This window comes from Carettochelys insculpta, chromosome 5 (assembly GCF_033958435.1).
Source record: "Carettochelys insculpta isolate YL-2023 chromosome 5, ASM3395843v1, whole genome shotgun sequence".
Taxonomy (NCBI): domain Eukaryota; kingdom Metazoa; phylum Chordata; order Testudines; family Carettochelyidae; genus Carettochelys; species Carettochelys insculpta.
In genome coordinates this window covers 125,540,902-125,554,963 of record NC_134141.1, presented here as the reverse complement: position 1 = coordinate 125,554,963, position 14,062 = coordinate 125,540,902, and the positions used below count along the sequence as shown (strand labels likewise).

The window sequence follows — 14,062 nt, the reverse complement described above, 5'->3', positions numbered from 1 at the left end:
TTTTACTATTTTTTAAACAGCAAAAACATCAGACAGAAGTTTGGAAATGGGATCTGTAATTCACTGCTCTCTGTTTTCTCCTTTATTCCTGTGAAACGTCTTGACATCCCATTTCTTCGGGACAAAAAGCAATCAAGTAGCACTTTAAAGACGAGCAAAATAGTTTATTAGGTGAGCTTTCGTGGGACACACCCACTTCTTCAGACCATAGCCAGACCAGAACAGACATGAAAGCTCACCTAATAAACTATTTTGCTAGTCTTTAAAGTGCTACTTGACTGCTTTTCGTTTTGATAGTGTATAGACTAGCACGGCTCCCTCTCTGTTACATTTCTTCAGGATTTCTTCTTGCCTTGCTGAATGTAACGAGGAACTCCTGTTAACTTACATTCCCAAGTTTTCGGACACATGAGAGTTGTTCAGCCTTTGGCAATTTTGCTGGCCCCAAGTCCTTCCCTAGGAAATATAATCCACTTTCCATCAAGTTGCTTTGCCTCCTAAGAAGTTTGTTGCATGTACTGGACTATTACCTGCAGGTGAAGGCAGTGGGACACCCTTGTATTATCCAACAGCAGTGATGTCAAAAGATTAAGGGTGTGCTGTGCGCACACCCTCTTCTGCTGACATGCCATTAGACTTCACAAACTCAGCAGAAGCAATCTGGGTGAGGCCTCGGCGATAAATCCATGCAAGTCATAAGAGACTTCAATAGGTCAGACTCTTCCCACTGACAGTACTAGAGCCTCTGGTATTAATATAGGAGCCACCAGCTCTGTGATGAGACACAAAACATTTCTAATGGTGACTGAAGGTTTAATATTCTTTATAAAATTGGCCCTTTGTGTGCTGGTCAGATTACAATGCAATAGTGTTGTGCCTATCAGAATTCACCTTGCAGTGTGCTGATTATTTGGCTCTTTTCCTTCTGTCCCAGACTGTCACGTTGTGCTGTTGTGCACTGTTCAGTACATCCTCTCTTCCAGTCTGACCCTCCCTTGGCTGTGTAGAAGTTGTAGCGTAGCTGAAACTTGCAGTGCTCTGGGTCTTACCCATTAAAGCTCATTACCTAATAAATAAAATTGTTGATCTCTAGGGTGCTAGAGGACTGCTTGTTTTTCGTGAAGCTGCACACTAACACAGCTACCCGTCTGGGGCTAGATGTAGTTAATGTTAGCTATAGCCTGCGCTATGGCATTTGTCACTGCAGTAACTGAGGACCTGACCATAAACGTTAATTAATCCATCCTCTCATCAGCATTTGAGGTGAGGCAAAGCATGACTGCCTGGCTCACCGACGGGAACTGAGGGAGAGCGACTTGGCTGAGGTCACAGAGGAAGTCACTGTTAGAGCTGAACACAGTTTTTTGTCTTCCAAAGCCAGTGCCATAACTCCAGAACCGTCCTATCTCCCTCAGCTTGCCTAAGCAGTTCCAATCTGTCAGGCCTTTTCCCATTTCTTCGAACACTGAACATTCACCTTTCAGGATGAAATTTCCCAGGTTGAGTGTCTGCTGAAGGGGGAATCACAGATGGAAAATGATGATGTACCCTAACTTAGCACAAGGTGTTAGGAGATGGTGACTGTAGCTTTTAAGAAGCATGACTCTCAGCAGCACCAGTGTTTCGGGGAATACTTGTTCTAATGGGTTGGTTGGGTTCTAGAACCTGGTTTTCAGAGTAATATTCTTGTACCTTTCTACACAATTGTGCCTATTAAAATTTCACAGGCTGAGGGTTCATGGCACTGAGCTCTACTGTGTTGCTAACGGAGCTTGTTTAATAGAGGGCCTGTAGCTTTGAAATTCACACCAATCTGTGGTATGATGGAGCCAGTATTTTAAATTGTGCTTTTACACAATTGTGCTTTAAACGTGTGCTTTTACAGCTTTTCGCAAACATGCACTCTCTCTACTGAAGTCAGAGGAATGACTGCAGCAAACCTCACAACAGCCAGAGAAGCGAAGCCGCTGCAGCGTAGGCTAGCTATTTAATTATGTATCCAGTGTCCCGGGAGGCTTGTACAGCCTGGCTTCTGTCCTTGCCTTCACTGCTGTGGTATACTCAAAGTAGCTACCTTGAGTATGTCTGCACATGCCCCTCCACTTGCAGTGCAGGCATACGCTAAAACTTTGTCTGCACTTCCAGTCGATCTATGACGCTTTTGTCATTCACAGATGCTTTAAGAAAAACTCCCCCAATGGGACAAGTTTCACCGCAGCAGGTGTAAAAGGTGCTTTGTCAGCAGGAGTGCTCCCCTGTCTCAAAGCAAAAGCCGCTCATGGGGGCTGGGAACATTTTGTCAGTAAAAGTGCTGAAAAAGAGCATTCACGGGCGCCGACTGTTAGTGACCAGGCTGTGGCGGCAGAGGTGTCACTGAAAGCGGCACAGTATAGATGTAGCCTCTGGGTCCTAAGCACTGGTGAAGAGGAAGAGGAGGGGCCTTAAACGAGACATTGGCTCACTCCAACCCACAAACTTGCCTGGCAGAACAGCACTGCCTTTCTCTCTTTGCGTTAGGAAGCTCTCAGGTGTCTATCATGAATTACAAAACCTCTTGAGCTGGCCATACTTTTCCAAGGGTGGGTATTGTCTGTATATTTGCATGCACAACTTTACAAAGGAGCAGTTGCATTTCTGCAGGAAATAGTGCAACTGGCTTCCACCATAATGCCCGCTTGTCTCACCGTATGGCTTCAACAAGGAAAAGTCATTTGGTCCAAGATGGACCAGAGGAAATGACCGCTCCATGTTTGAGTTATGACGTCATGAAAAATCACCCTGGTTTGACATGTTGACTCCTGTCCAATATCTGCCTCCCTCTAACTCATACCAGTGAGAATTATGGGCCCACTCCTGGTCCTACAGATGTCAGTGGAGTTTAGGCACCATTGACATCAGTGAGGTAAGAATTGTGCACAGTTTATATATGTTTGGTTCTCTATAGTTTCCTGTATGGAGTTCATCTCCCTCATATCTGAATGCTTCTGTTGGCTGACTGCCTCTTCAGACAGAAGGTCCTGCTGTTACTGAAAGCAGAACTCTTACTTTTAGCTGACTTTTTTTCTTTTCCTGCTATCTTCATTGTCTTTTCTACTCTTCTCCCTTTTGTTTGTTCCACCTGCTTTTTGCCTTTTGGCTAATATTAGATGGCTAAGTTGCTTGGGCTGAGATCCTATCTTCCTGTATGGGCACTAAAATGGGCCCCCATCCTTATTGGAGTCACTGGCCGTTACTGCCATAGCAATAATACACAGACATGCTTGTGGACCTAGCTAGGACTCATTCCGCAAGAAGATGGGGGTGGTATTGGTGATGATGGAGGGTTTAGTTTTGGGAGTTTCTGCAGCTGGAATCTAGCTCTAGCTGAGCAGTCTGTTAGGGAGGAGCCATAGTCTTCCTTCATTATACCTGATTTTGAGCCACTCTTCCAGCTCCAAAGGTTCCTCTGACTGCCTCATTTGTGAGGTTCCCTCCTGCTGATCACCTGAACCTTTTCTGAAAATCGAGCAAACTAAAATATGGTTTGAAAATCATGCAAAATGCTCAAAGAGTCAACATTTCAAACATTATCTAGAGAAATGAAGGGCAAGGTGCTAAAAGAACAATAAGCTTCATGTGTGGGGGAGAAAGTAACCATGCCTCCGGAGACAAATAAAAGCAGCCTAGAACTAAAGGGTGTGTGGAAGGTAATAATACTTCAGGCAGTGGAAGCTGTTAGGCTGTGCTACTCTTTCCCACAGAAGTGATTACAAACTAACTTGGACCAAATACTAAAACCTGTACTATGCACAGTGTCCTACCTTTGGTGGCAGACTGCCATTTTCCATTCCTGAGTGCCTGCTTGGGACCCCTTCCTGGCAGTCCCAGGAGAGCCAAAGCTTTCAAGAGCTTTTACATTTTTTACCTTTTATAAGCCCATAATTTAATTCCTATGTCCTAGAGAAGGGTCTGTATATATTCATGCCTAAAGCTATCAAATTACAACTTAATTTTTTTCTTTTGTTTTCAGGCGCTCTCCTAGGGAAGGGTTAAGAACTTGGGGTTACCCCACAGGAAGACATCCAAGTGTCCTCCTGGGTTTTAAAGTGGGGGCTGTTTCTCACTTGGTGGTGGCAGCAACCCCCGAGCGTCCTGAAATCTGTAACCTTGGAGAGCTCTTACAAACAAAGCCTATAAATGCAAGGTATTTTTAAGGTTTTTTGCAGGTCCTCACTTTCTTCATTCAGTGTCAGAACAGAGATCAGCCCGAACAAGCTAGTTGCCCCTTCCTCACTCCAACACCAGGGCAAGCCATGAGGCATCTTATAGAGTGGGGTGGAACAGGGCCAAAGCTGGCACTTTCCTTGAGCTGTCCCTGCTTTGGAGATCAAGAACTTCAGTCTCTCTCTGGCTTTTAAGCCTGGCACCACTTTTCATCTGCTCCGAATTCAGTGTCAGAGGCTGAGTGGCAGCCAGGAAAATAACATCCCTAACTTGATTTTCCTCTTTGTGTTCCTTATACAGAGAAGCAGCGGGAGTTAGCTCGTAAGGGGTCGCTGAAGAACGGCAACATGGGAAGCCCAGTTAATCAGCAGCCCAAGAAGAACAATGTGATGGCACGAACAAGGTAGAGGAGTTCGTAACGTTCATGTCTGTGCTTCCCTTGGGGCTGGGACTGTCAGAAGGCTGAGCTGACTTCACACACCAGTAAGGGCAGCTCTCTCAGGATGTGATGGCCGCAGATTCCCTGTGCTGCCTTGTGCCCAGTTTGCTGGGGAGCTTTAGAGGCAGAGTCAAGGTTACAGCCAGGAGAGCAACGGGCATACCTTGGCAGTCTGGCTACTTGGTATGTAAAGCAGGACTAAACTCAAGCTTCAGGCTGATCAGCTGTCAGGTTCCCAGTAATCCACACTGCCATGTAATCCTATGAGTAGGAGATGGCACAGGACGGCTTCAAATAACACCACACTGATTTAGGGCGTCTCTCCGACGTGGCTGGTTTTATCCCAGTAACGTTGCTGGTCTTGTTGAAGTCAGATGTTTTCAAGTACAAGTTGACTTAACAATGGCACTACAACTATTATTAGGGTGGAGTTTCTGAGCTGCAACCCCTCCCCCACCCAACCTGTTCACTTCCCTCACTACTCCAAGGCTGGGGTCACTCTAGGGCTACCAACTCTCCTGGACTGGAGACTATTGCCTCGGGTCTAAGAGAGTTGGTAAAATAGCCACAGCTGGAGGCCGCTGCAGAGCTTCTGGCCAGCAGCAGGACCCTGAGTGGCAGCAGAGTCTCTAGGTCTGGTGGCCTGGAGCCTGGGGACAGCTGGCTGCAGAGCCCAAGAGGACCCTGGAGGGTGGCGAAGCTGGTGGGATTCTAGAGGGTCCACCAAAAATCAGGACCTGGGCTGGTGAAGCCAACAGCAGGTTGACAGCAGGGCCAGCCCTTGGGCATGGATGCAAAACCTAGGGGTGCTGCAGACCTCTACCCCCCACACCCTCACTGTCTGCACCTGTGTGATTTAACAAAGGCCTGTAAATGTCCCATCTGTATGTGTTTGCCATATATTTCTTCTGGGCTCTGAACAACAGGACCAAATTTCTCAGCGCTGTGGTCGATTGTTGTTGTTGTCTTCTCACTTGTGTGGCCCCGACTGTTTTGTCTGTTGGTCAGTGACCCCTGGCCTGAAAAAGTTTCCCCATCCCTAGTATACACCCTTCATCACAGTATCCTAGCAATTCCCAAGTCAAGGCTGGATCTCTGGGAAAACAGCTCCTTTGAAATATTAGACTGGGGATCAGCTTCCCAAGCAGTGTGAAGGAAGCCCTGTTGCTTACCAAATGGAAATATGGAGCAATGTAGTCAGGATTTAAGCTGGAAGTGAGGAAGGTTGGATGGGGGAGGTTGCAGACCAAGGTGTCTGTCTGTGCTATTAGTGAGTCATGTTGTCAGGTTGTGGCTCCTTCATTGTGCAGAAGGCAGCAAGTTGAGGGGGTGGGCAGCTATTGTGGGGCAGCTACGGACAGAAGCTATTCTAGGAAAGCTGTATCCCTCCCAGAAGCCTGTAAGTGTGGTTAGTCAGCATCTCACGCAGCCCTCAGCTTCCTTCACTCTGGGATCTTCAGGACGACAGCCCCATGCTCAGCAGCCCCACCACGGCCTTAGGGCTGCTCTCTCATGCCTCGCCCCATTGACTCAAGCCCTAAGAATGTAATAAACCTAAGAAATCGTTAACGTGGCCTATTTTCATTACAGATCATTACCATAGTGTCTGTTCTGATTGTTCCGCAGCTGGTCATTCGTGTCCAGTTTCTAACAGTTCCTTCACTCTGCTGTGAACTTGCTCCGGTCTCAGTGGTGTGAAAACCCTGGAAAGGATTCTGTTGCTCTCCGGTGACCGGTGTAGTCATTCCCCTTTTATCAAATCTCCTGCACTGGCCTAGTCATTTTTTGGTCCTTTGATTGACCTGCATTGACATTTTCTACCCCTCTGGGTTTCTTACTCTTCCTTAAGAATGATATAAACACGCCTTCTCCCCTCACCACCCTGTTTCAGCCCATCCTTGTGGGTGGAAAAGATATTTGAGTCTTCTCAGGCCTTTGCCTCTAGGAGACTTGGCAAAGGTGCTGAGTTGTGTTTGGTTTCCTTGAGGCAAGAGTCTGTCCACTAGGGACTGAACTATAAATGCCAGCTTGCTTAACATAACCCAGCAATCCATCAGATGTTAGCAGCTTAAAGCGATTGCCTTAATGCTCCTTGTCCAGTAAACAGCCTCCTGCCCTGTGCAGTCCTCCTCTTTCTGTCAGTATGGTCCATTCCTTTGCCATTTTCCATCCTCTTTTACCTGTTTTATTTGCATGGCTTTCTTCTCTCTCGCTCTTCCTTCCTGACACTGTGTTAGACTCTAGCTGATCATGGGATCAGTTGCTGACCCTAACCATCATTGCAGCTTCTACCTTCAATGCTTCTTGCCCTGCCCCACCCACCCATCTCCCACCACCACGGGACTAGGAAAGTCCCTGTACAAGACGTAAATTCTGCAGCAGGGACAGGCTGCCTTCTTTTCCAGTGCTTAGTGGCATGACGGATTAGAAATTTTGGTAAATGTTTTAAAAATTGGGGTTCTTAGTGACTTAACTGACCAAATGAATAATACAATCAGTGTGGGATTCCACATGCATGCTTTGATAGAAAGAGGAATGTATTTTACTCTTCTCTGCCTTTGTCAACCTGTATTCTCAATGCCATACATGCTTTGGAAAAGTTACCAGGAGGGGAGCTGGAAGGTTTGCAGCTGGGGCTCTTTGCATTGGTGGAATTAACTGTCATCTTTAGTCTCAAATTAACCACCCACACTCCTAAAAGCTGGAAAATTGAACTAAACGTGGACCACATCCTTTACTTGCACCATGTGAAAACACTGGGGGTCACCATTGAAAAGAAGGGGGACAGCTCATACCTCTGTTACTCTCTCTGCAACCTGCATACTGTGCTGTTGCTCCATTGTTTTAGTTTGATTAGTGTTTCATAAGGTTTTCTCTTCAATGGCATGGCTGGGAATGTTGTAGGTTTTTCAAATGAGGGCCAAGGTTCTGGAGTATGGTTATGCAGAAGAGGGGTGGTTGTATGTTTCATGCCTTAGGTCTCCAAGGAAATTAACCAGCTTTCTTTCCAGGAAGATCCTAAATCTATATTCTGTTTGATTTAAATCTCATATTGATTAACAATATTAACTTGTATTCAGTCTTCATGTGATCCCGAAAGCCTACTGTAAAATATTCTAGTCCATTGGGGTTCTTACTCTGGCTCTGTGGTATCTATTTAAGTGTGTTAAAATGTACTGGGTTAAGCTAAATCACTGTGAAAAGGAGCAGGGCCTAGGTTTCTCCTTATTCCAGTTCCCCTTTTCTCCCTTTGTTCTTCCGTCAATATCTCGAGAAGCCTTCTCTTGTCCCCTTCACTTGCAGGGGAGGGGTAGCTCAGTGGTTTGAACATTGGCCTGCTTAAACCTAGGGTTGTGAGCTCAGTGACCTCCCGAGGTCCAGGAACTGGACTCAATGACCTCCCCAGGTCCCTTCCAGCTCTATGAGATGTGTATCTCCATTTTTTTTTTGTGTGTGTGTGTGATGTGTCCCTCTCTCCTTCAGACCTCTCTTTAAAACCCTTTCCAACCCCCATCCCTCGTTCCCCCCAGGAGTACCTGGCACATCTATTGCTGAACTGCTGGCCAGTGTTGTTTGTCTAAATCATGGTGTGAACTCTTCTGGATAACTGGTTGTCCTATTTTGTGCCTTGTACAGCTTTGTATCTGTGTTCAGCACTATGTAAATAATGTTTATAAAACTTATAGATTGTAAATATATAGAAGCTTACTTTGATAGACTGAGTATTTTTAAATCTGCTTGAGATAACTAAAAATAACTGTGAGGCTTCTGTCCAGGAGAGAATTGCCATTCAGGAAGGGTACTTAAACAGATGTTTAAACACACTGCAGTATAAACCCAGGGTTCAAATTCAGGCTCAACCTTAAGCCCTATTTTATTTACACATAAATTATGCTAACACAGGGCTCTAACTTAGGGTCCCAGGACCCTTAGGACCTGAGCCTGAATCAAGTCAGGACCCAGGGTTCAAGACCTACTACTTTGCAGTGTAGACCCAGTCTACTGGACGCCTGCACTGGGAGTCCACCAAAAGTATTACACAATCCCACGGGCTCACTTTCTTTGTCCTCAGGACAGGCAAGTTTTGGCACACTGGACCACAAACAAAGGGTTAGAGAAGCCACATTTTTGGAGGGTGCTTCGAAGTCTGGGATAAGGATGGTTGGACTTGGGTCCACATAATGCAGTGTGGATGCTGGAGCTCCAGGCTGCGTCCCAGTATTCAACCATTCCTAATCTGGGGTTACAAGTAAGTGTAGAGGCTGATGCCATAAATTAACAAACCCAGGGGCTGCTAACTCAAATTCTGCTCTCACTGGGTTTCCATGGCAGTGGAGACAGACACTTAAGTACATGCTTAAAGTCAAGCACATGTGCTCTTCATCCCCATGAAGTAGGGCACTAAATGGCTAGTGGTATTGAAAGTGCACCTTCACACAGCACAGCAGAATGTCCTAGGACAGGAATGCGCTGACTCTAAGAGCTGAAGAACACTTTGTCATCTAATAGAGAGCTGCAGGCAGCTTTGTTGGTTTCCTGGTGTTATGTAAAGACATGTCATCTATATCATGATACCATCCTCAAACTGTTACCATGCAATGAAGTAATCTCATGGTACAGAATCTTTGATCTCTTTTCTCCTCCATCCTTTCCTGGATGCTGAGAGGTGAAGGGCCATTCCTCCTTCTCCTGAGTCCCCTTCAGCTCATGCCTCCAAGGAAAAGGATGGCTGGGAAAATGATCACAGCAGACTCCCAAACCTGGTTTTGTCAATACTTTTAGCTGTGGTAGATGCCTGTTGGAAACAGACTGAATCCCTTGCAAGCGTCATGTAAGGCCTGAAGGTAGTATGTGCTGCTTGAGCCACTGTCTGATGAATACCTGTCTAAGGAGAGAGTCCAAATCTTGAAATGAGTTCCTAGTGTCAGCTTGCTGAGCCCATCTCTCACCTTGTGAAATCCAGCCCCCACTTTCTGGATGTGGGTCTGAGAACTCTCACCACCTTGAGTACCATGAATGGCTTGGGTGTTAGCTAAGGAATTCCTCATGTAAACATCTCCATTTCAGGGTGGGCAAAGGGCTAAGCGCTATGTGTCAGGGATTCATCCATCTGGAATATCAGTGGCACTCGCAGCTCCTCCTCCTCCCTCCCCCCCGCCCCCAAGGTTTCCTGGTTACATTTGCTTATTGGCTAATGCAATCCCTTTCTCACTACCAAAATTCATTTGTAAATCACAAGCAATTCCAGTGCATCGCCTCCACCCGACTGAAATACTAGGAAGTCTCACCTGTATCCTTCTGTGAGGGAAGAGTGCACTTCTAAGTCATGGCTCACTCATCCATCCTGTTAAAACCAGCCACACAGCTAAGCAGGGACAAAACTTGGTTCCATTTAATCGTGGAACCTGGATGACTGGCATATAATTTTTTTCCACCACTCTTAACCTAAGTGACATCATTAACAAGACAGGGTTGTTCAAAGAAAGTGACATTCAGTGTAATGAGAAGAAACGATCTCTCCGTTAACTGAGCAATAACATGCCTTTGACTCAGGTGTTAAATGATTCTGAAGTTAATTCTGTGCTTAATGGACAAATGTATTTCTTCCAGGCTGGTTGTTCCCAATAAAGGCTATTCCTCATTAGATCAGAGCCCAGATGAAAAGCCACTGGTAGCCCTGGATACGGACAGGTATGAAAAGTGTTAATTAACAGTAAGATTGTATATCAGTGTCTGGCATTGTTTCTTGCAACGAGTGTAGTCTTGAAACTAAGCGTCCTGATCTCCCAGGCCCCTGCACACACCTAGTTCTTCTACTGACTTGTTGTGATCTTGGGTATGTCTCTTAGTCTGTCTTCCTGCCTCCACAGATGCAAAATGAGTATGCAGATCCTAATTTTCAGGCTTTTTAAAACTGGGGCAGGTGGGGAGCTTTGAGATGTGTTGAAGAAAGCTGCCACATACATATAAAAATATATATGAACTTCTGTGTGTGTGAAGTTGAGATCCACAATATGGACAAGATAGAGAGACAAGATGCTAACGAGAGAACGTCTCTTTAACTGTTTCCTTCTCCTTGCTTTATCTTTTCTCCCCCCACAGCGATGATGACTTTGACATGTCCAGATATTCCTCTTCAGGATATTCTTCGGCTGAGGTGAGTTACGGTCTCTTCTGTGTACCTGGCCATAGATGTTAATTCTCAAAGCAAGAAACTCTCTAAAATTGAGCCGGGCAAAAAATTTATCAGGAACACTTCAAAAAAAAAATCAGAGTAAACATGGCAGGTGGTTGTCCCCTAGCAGCGCCAACTGACTTCTCACTCATCCACTTGAGATAGGCTTGCCTTTCCTCATGGGATGTTTTCACATGTGATCGCTGCACTGCTGAAATTTTATCCCAGAGTGGTCAGAAATTACATTCCATGCTGGCAAACCTCCAATATATGGTGCCTTGGCATAGGAGACACGAGCGTGCCAGATTAGAGGCCATGGCAGGCTTGGTAGCCATCCACCTGACACAAGAAGAGAGAGTCCCTGGCATGCTACATTGGAGTTTGTTCACAGCTGTTTGCGCATGAGAAATGTGGACACATTCCAGTAGTACCAGGGTCAATTTGTGCACTGTGATATGGGCCCACAAAACTGGGGTAAGCGGAAGTTCCAGGAACTTGTATGTAAGCATTTACTGTCTTTTCTTTTGGGAGAAAACCAGGAGTTCAGTAGTGTTAATTCTTCAGCATTATTTCCTTGTACATTTCAAGCATCTGCAGCAAATCAATTGTTCAGCCACTGGTTTGTTGTCCTGCATAACCAAAGAATCAAAGTAGGCTACTGGGCAGCCCATTTTCACATGGAGCCCACTGGAAACTGTTCCTCCTTCAATTCTTCCTTATGGCAAACTAAAATCAAGCCTTCAAGAGACAGCTGAGAGCCAGGGTCAGGTGAAGAAGTCTGGAACATATTTGGGTCCCCAAACAAAGCGTGCTGTTGCAGTTATGTAGTCAGGTTTGGTCAATAGGTGAACTGCAGACCTCAAAGGACCACCTAAGAATAGTAGCTAACAGTGATGATTTCAAAACAAAAGTGATGACTTCAGTAGCTCTTCCTCCTGGCTCAGTACTGACACAGTGCCCCAGTGTAGTATGAGATGCTGGATTACTGGAGGTTCATTTTTTAGCAAGGCCTTGTCTACGCAGGGACATTATTCTGAAATAAAGTGAGGTATAAATTTAAAGCTCTTCTGGAATCAAGTGGCCATTCTTGGTTCAGAATCTGTCCCCCCCAGTGGAAGCTGTTTGATCGATTTTGCTGTATAGTCAAAATCTGAGACACACAGAAATCCTGAGCAATGTGGCCATATAAGATCTTGCAGCGTTTGTTAAAAGAGATGAACATTCATTCCTGGTGTCCTAGCCCAGGTGCAACTCTCCTTACAGCAAACACCTCCTGAAATTTCAGTTGGCTAGAGTATACTTCACTTCCTGGCCTAGGCTGCTGGATGTTGCTGGTGTGCATTGTTAAAGGAGACCTGATTGTCCCACAACAACATGGTTGCACTTAGTAATGGCTGGACTACACCCCCTGTGAATAGGTCATGTAACTCCCTGTGAAATGCTCTGGGCGCCTTTTAGATGAAAGGTGCAGTATAAATATTGGCTCCTTAGTGCTGCCTAAGAAAAGCAAAGATACTTATATAAAAAGTGGTGCCCTCGTGAGGCAGTGCCTACCGTCGGGTCGCTGCAAGGGTTCACTCTGGCGCCACATTTGGCGAGCTCTGAGTGATAAGCCCCCCTCCTCCCCACCCTTTTAAAGAGAGAAACTTTTGGTAAAAGCAGTATTAGGAACAGTGTTGTTTCCTGTAACTTTTTTCATCTGGGGCGGACTACATTTTGTTACGCGTAGCCAGGCATGCGTTAATGTGGAGACACATTCTAAAATGTACCCTTAAAATAGCCCAAGTGAGCTGGGAGGCTCGTTTGGCAGAGGCAGCTGAGTGGGAGTAAGAGACGGTGAGCTTTTACCAGGACAGCCCCTTGTCGCAGCTCCCCGAAGAGAGCTCCGGCTTTTTTTTTTTTTTTTTAAATAGTGCAGTTATGCTGATCTTTTGTTTTAACTTTAAGAGGCTGCCCCAGAGGGCTGGCGGGGGGCCCTCTTGAAACAGAATAAATTTTCTGTTTTCGGATCTTCTTGGGAGGGCTGGGAAAGGTGGTAGGGCAGGTTCTTCAAACAGCTGAGAGCTACTGTTCAGAGACATCAGCTCTTGCTCCGCTCTCAGCGACGACAGCCTCAGTTGTCTTATGTTTAACTGTCATTTCCTTTAGTCGTACTGCTGCCAGCGAGCCCCTCCATGGGGCAGCTGCCTCGTTCCCCAGGGCAGCAGCCCCCGCTGCCAGGGTCCCCTGCCACAGGGTAACAAAAAGATTCCCTGCCCTGTTTTTCCCCCCCGGTCGGGAGGCTTTGCAGCCCCTATTCTCAGCAACGCATCCACCACCACCACAAGGTTGTGGAGCCCCCACCCTCTGCTCCCCCTCATCTCTAGTGACTGCCCATCAGGAGGCTGCTGCACCCCCATCTCCGGTGCCTCAGTGTGGGGCAGCAGCCCCCATCACTGAGGAGCCCTGCCGTGGAAGAGCAGACCCCACATCCCTGGAGACAGCTGTCCCACATGTTCCATCGGGCAATATGGTCATTCTCTGCAGTTTTCACACTGTCGCAGTTTCCCTCTGCTGCTTCTCTGGGGAGCCTGTACTGCCCACACTTAGGTGGAACCCACTTCTCCAGCTTGACACTAACTTCCGCATACTGAGGCCCCTAATCCTCCTAAGGCCATTTTCCTTCATGCCAGGTTGCAGCCCTCACGCCAGTGAGTGTTTACGCCTGGTCCAGAGGAGAGGCTTCAAGTCAAAGCACTATTACTTTGGGGTTCCCAGGGACATCTCCCAGTCAGTTCCCAAAGAACTCAGTTCAGCTCCAGTCTTGTCACTGGCATTTATTTGTCAGGATTTGCATAGACAGTCGCAAAAAACAAGCAGTCCTGTAACGTCTTTAACAAAATTATTTATTAGGTAATGAGGAGCCACCAGCCACCTCTGCCCCCCGCCCCCTCATCCCCACTACCATTGCCAAGGGAGCGCGGTACATCACTACAGTTTGGGACGGAAAAGGGGGGCCCAACATAAAAATTTTGCTCACCCCTGCACCAACCAATAAGCAGACGCTTATCAGTTAGTCATGTAACAGGACCGTCTATTACAGCCCTACCATCTTGCTGATTAGCAGACTCCCAGAGCCCGCACAGCACTTATGTTTCTACCGGTGGCGCATGTCCACGTATGCCTTGTGCACATAAAATTTATTCCACACATGGATGTCAAAAATTAAGGGGAACATTGGCTGGTGAGGCAGGGAAAACCGAGGG

At 46.5% G+C, this 14,062-nt stretch overlaps 1 protein-coding gene across 2 annotated transcripts in view; it reads left to right on the top strand.

Moving 5' to 3' along the window:
* Window positions 1-14,062, top strand: part of FAM219A (family with sequence similarity 219 member A) — a 153,722-nt gene that overhangs the window by 125,733 nt on the left and 13,927 nt on the right. For both annotated transcript variants that reach the window (XM_074995858.1, XM_074995857.1), the window contains exons 3-5: window positions 4,504-4,606; window positions 10,253-10,333; window positions 10,745-10,799. In XM_074995858.1, the coding sequence (XP_074851959.1) occupies window positions 4,504-4,606; window positions 10,253-10,333; window positions 10,745-10,799 (239 nt within the window). The remainder of the gene's footprint in view (window positions 1-4,503; window positions 4,607-10,252; window positions 10,334-10,744; window positions 10,800-14,062) is intronic.